Genomic DNA, 3,447 nt, shown 5'->3' with positions numbered 1-3,447 from the left:
CGTATAAATCTCCCGCGTTTCCCCCATCCTACCCCTCCACCACCTCTCCAGCTCAAAGAAGCTCGATCCATCGTCTCCCGCAGCTCAGCCAGGGCCCTCGCCGCCCTGCAAGAGCTAGCTAGGGAAGACAGAGGACATCATTAAGGAGATGGCAAAGGTGCACCCCGACGCGGTCGTGGCGCTGCCAGAGGCGCGGGCTGCTGGCCACTCGCGGCCCGTAGGAGCTGGGGCCGAGGAGGAGGAGCCGCCGCCGGAGGCCATGGCGCTGACGGTGTGGCGCAAGTCGCTGCTCTTCAACTGCGACGGCTTCACCGTCTTCGACGCCACCGGCGGCCTCGCCTTCCGCGTGGATTGTTACGGCACGTCCGGTCGCAGGCGCCGCCACGCCGAGGACGTCGTCCTCATGGACGCCGCGGGGGTCCCGCTCCTCACCGTGCGGCGTAGAAGGCTCAGCCTGGCAGAGCACTGGGTAATCTACGACGGCGACGGCGGCGAAGTCGACGCCCCGAAGCCGCTCCTCTCCGTGCGCCGCTGCCACGCCGGCTTGCTGCGCCACGCCCACGCGTCGTCGTCGTCCAAGCAGAAAGAGCTCGCGCACGTAACGCCTCTCACGCCGGCGTTGCGCGAGTCGTACGTGGTGGAGGGGTCGTACGCGCGGCGGCGCGTCGCTGTGCGGGACGCGCGCGGGGAGGCCGTGGTGGAGGTGCGGCGGAAGGAGTCGCCGGTGGGCGACGAGGTGTTCCGGCTGGTGGTGCCGGACCCTCGCCGCCTTGGCACGCCGCTGGCCATGGGGATCGTCATGGCGCTCGACGAGATGTTCGGCAGCTCCGGGGCCGGCTGCTCCGCCGCTCGATCACTGCTGCCGAGGAGCTGGTCGATGTAGTTAGATGGATGGCATGGGGAAATATTTGAGGGCCCACTTGTCATCTATAGCACAGTGTGGCGCGCACAAGGGAAGAACCACAAGCGCACACGGGCCATGGCACGAAATAAAAATGAATCTTGCGCAGTTCCTGCAAAGAAAAATGAATCTTGCACAGGAATTAGGATCACAAGAAATTCATTTTTTTATTCCCCGGAGAAGAGAGGAGGAACATTGAGAGGAGAGCATCATGATCAGGAGGGCTAACAAGGATGCTTTAGTTGCCCCGCAAAAAAAAATTATGATTTAGTTTGTACTTACATGTTGAATTTGATTTGTGAATACCTATATGGTGTCTGAGATTGCTCAATAAATTTCTTATGAAAATGCTTTCAGAAATTCTTATACTCGATCCGATCCGTGTTAATTGTGGCTGATTTAGTACAACGAAGTAACTTTTTTCTCGAGAAGTTTAGGTATAAACTTTGCGTTACATTAAGAACCCTGCAGGGATGAAAGTGCTTCCTAATTTAAACTTAAGTGGGTTAAGTGAGGTCAAATTAATGAGAAACCGTGTTGTGAAAGTCTAATCTAGCGGCAGGGCTGCAGAAAAAATTGTTGGCTGGGCCAAGGCTATGACCGACTCATGGTATACACATATTTTCTGCTCTCAAGACACATTTTTACGTTTTTTTCTTCAATTTTACTCCCAATTTACAAAGGGAGTACCTACTAGACTTGGCGGGCCATTGTCCGGTTTTGTTTCAGCAAAGTTTACATATGGTCTCCCGCAAAAATAAAATAATGTATGGTCTAATCATCCAGAGATTTACGTCACCACAATTTACATTTTCGTCAATTTTTCAAAAATCTAGACATCAATTTTGTGTGACAGGCTAGGATGGAAGTGCTTTGGATATTATACTTTAGAGGGTTACATGAGGCTCAAAATTAATGGGAAAACTTGACCCAAGCAAATAGTCTAGCCAAGGGCTACTTTTTTCGTACCCGTGTATTTTAATGTGTTGTACCAGTTAACAGATTGGTCACAATATTTAGTTCTTTAAGCAAGATGCTGATTTTCTTGCAGCTACGTCAGTTTAGTGTCCTACTACAATTTAGTAATTTGTTTTGACAAAATCACATGCTTCTGTTTGCACTTCGAGACACATACCACCAATTCAACCAAAATCTACATGGTAGAGCATTGTGTACTCTATAAAAAACATAAACCCCTTTAAGAAAAGAAAAACAATGACATGGATACCATATTTTATCCAGCCATACATTTTATATCCAAATTCGGACAACAATCCATTGGCCCGACAGGCATAACCAAAATACGAAATCTCTCTTGTGTGGGTTGCATCGACCACAATAACCATAACATGACGGGAATAAATATGTGAGGTTATTGTTCCGTGCCACACCACTTTAACCGTCAGATATCGCCACCAACGTCACATAAAACCGACACAAAATAACTATAACTCATTGCAAAACGTTAGTCCATTGTTCCGCCCACCTTCAGTGGCAAGCTGGTAGCTTGGGGAACATGCGTGACAGATATTTGAATTTGATGACCTGTAGGTTTATTTTTTGAGCATGACAGATATACCTTTGTGCTGAATTTACTTGTTTTTGTCTTGGAGATGTACGGCCTCTGTATATGGTCGACTTGAATATGTGAATATTTTAGGTTGGTGCTCCATTCACATATTATTCAGGCATATAATTTTGTTTCAAACCCACTCTTACAAAATTTGATCAAGTTTATAGAAGAAATATTAGTGTGTACTCTCTCTATCCCAATTTAGTAAAGTTAGTACAAAATTGAGACACTGGGGAGTATATAAAACAAAAATAATAATGAACTATATCTTGCATATTGTGCGGGAAGCACAGAAAACCAGAGCAGAGCACTCAATACATTTTCTATGTACGCCGGCCCATGCTCGGAAACGTGAAATTGTTGGAGATGTAGTCAAGGTTAGTTAGGACTTAGGAATAGTTTTCCAGTAAGTTAGTTCCATGCCACATGCACCCATACGTCTCGGAGAGAGTGCGCCATGCATGTGCTACATGATTGACCGGAGGCTGCACCAATGGGGGAGACACAAAACGAGGGTGTCTACCCCTAAAAAAAGCGAGGGTGTGTATAATTGAGAGATATATTCTGTGTTGGACGAAGAAAAGTGGAAAGTGCTCTTCTGAGCTCGGTTGCAGATGCGATCGTTATCCCTCTCGTCCAGTCGTACTGAGATTCAAACCGACCACGTATAAGGATAACTTTTATTTACCATCTTATTGCAGGGACGGTGGCCCACAACTGACCAGTAATAATATGATGTTCACGGACGCCGGCAGGCATTGCTTTTTTTTTTTGAGAATTGCCGGCAGGCATTGCTAGGAGCTCCTACACGGCGTGGTACGCGGTAAGAAGAGCGGCAGCGCGCACCCCTCGCTCCCCAGCGTCTGTATGGGCTGGTCTATGTCCGAGCGCCTTGTTTTTTTAAAAAAATTCTTTTTCTTTTTTCCTTTTATTTTTCCTTTTTGATTTATTTTTATTTCTCTCGTTTAAATAA

At 47.4% G+C, this 3,447-nt stretch overlaps 1 protein-coding gene across 1 annotated transcript; it reads left to right on the top strand.

The window, feature by feature from the left end:
* The first annotated feature begins 66 nt into the window (after positions 1 to 66).
* LOC123099742 (protein LURP-one-related 8) lies at positions 67 to 1,246 on the top strand. Its single transcript, XM_044521843.1, has one exon. It carries the CDS (start codon positions 149 to 151, stop codon positions 881 to 883), a length of 735 nt encoding a protein of 244 aa, XP_044377778.1. The 5' UTR covers positions 67 to 148; the 3' UTR covers positions 884 to 1,246.
* Positions 1,247 to 3,447: the final 2,201 nt, after the last annotated feature.

Source organism: Triticum aestivum, chromosome 4D, assembly GCF_018294505.1.
Source record: "Triticum aestivum cultivar Chinese Spring chromosome 4D, IWGSC CS RefSeq v2.1, whole genome shotgun sequence".
NCBI classification, from domain to species: Eukaryota; Viridiplantae; Streptophyta; class Magnoliopsida; order Poales; family Poaceae; genus Triticum; species Triticum aestivum.
Note: the sequence above shows the minus strand (reverse complement) of the source record. Positions and strands in the feature narration are given on the sequence as shown.

Coding starts and splice junctions, on each gene's coding strand:
- LOC123099742 (XM_044521843.1), top strand. CDS start 149: ATGGCAAAGGTGCACCCCGACGCGGTCGTGGCGCTGCCAGAGGCGCGG.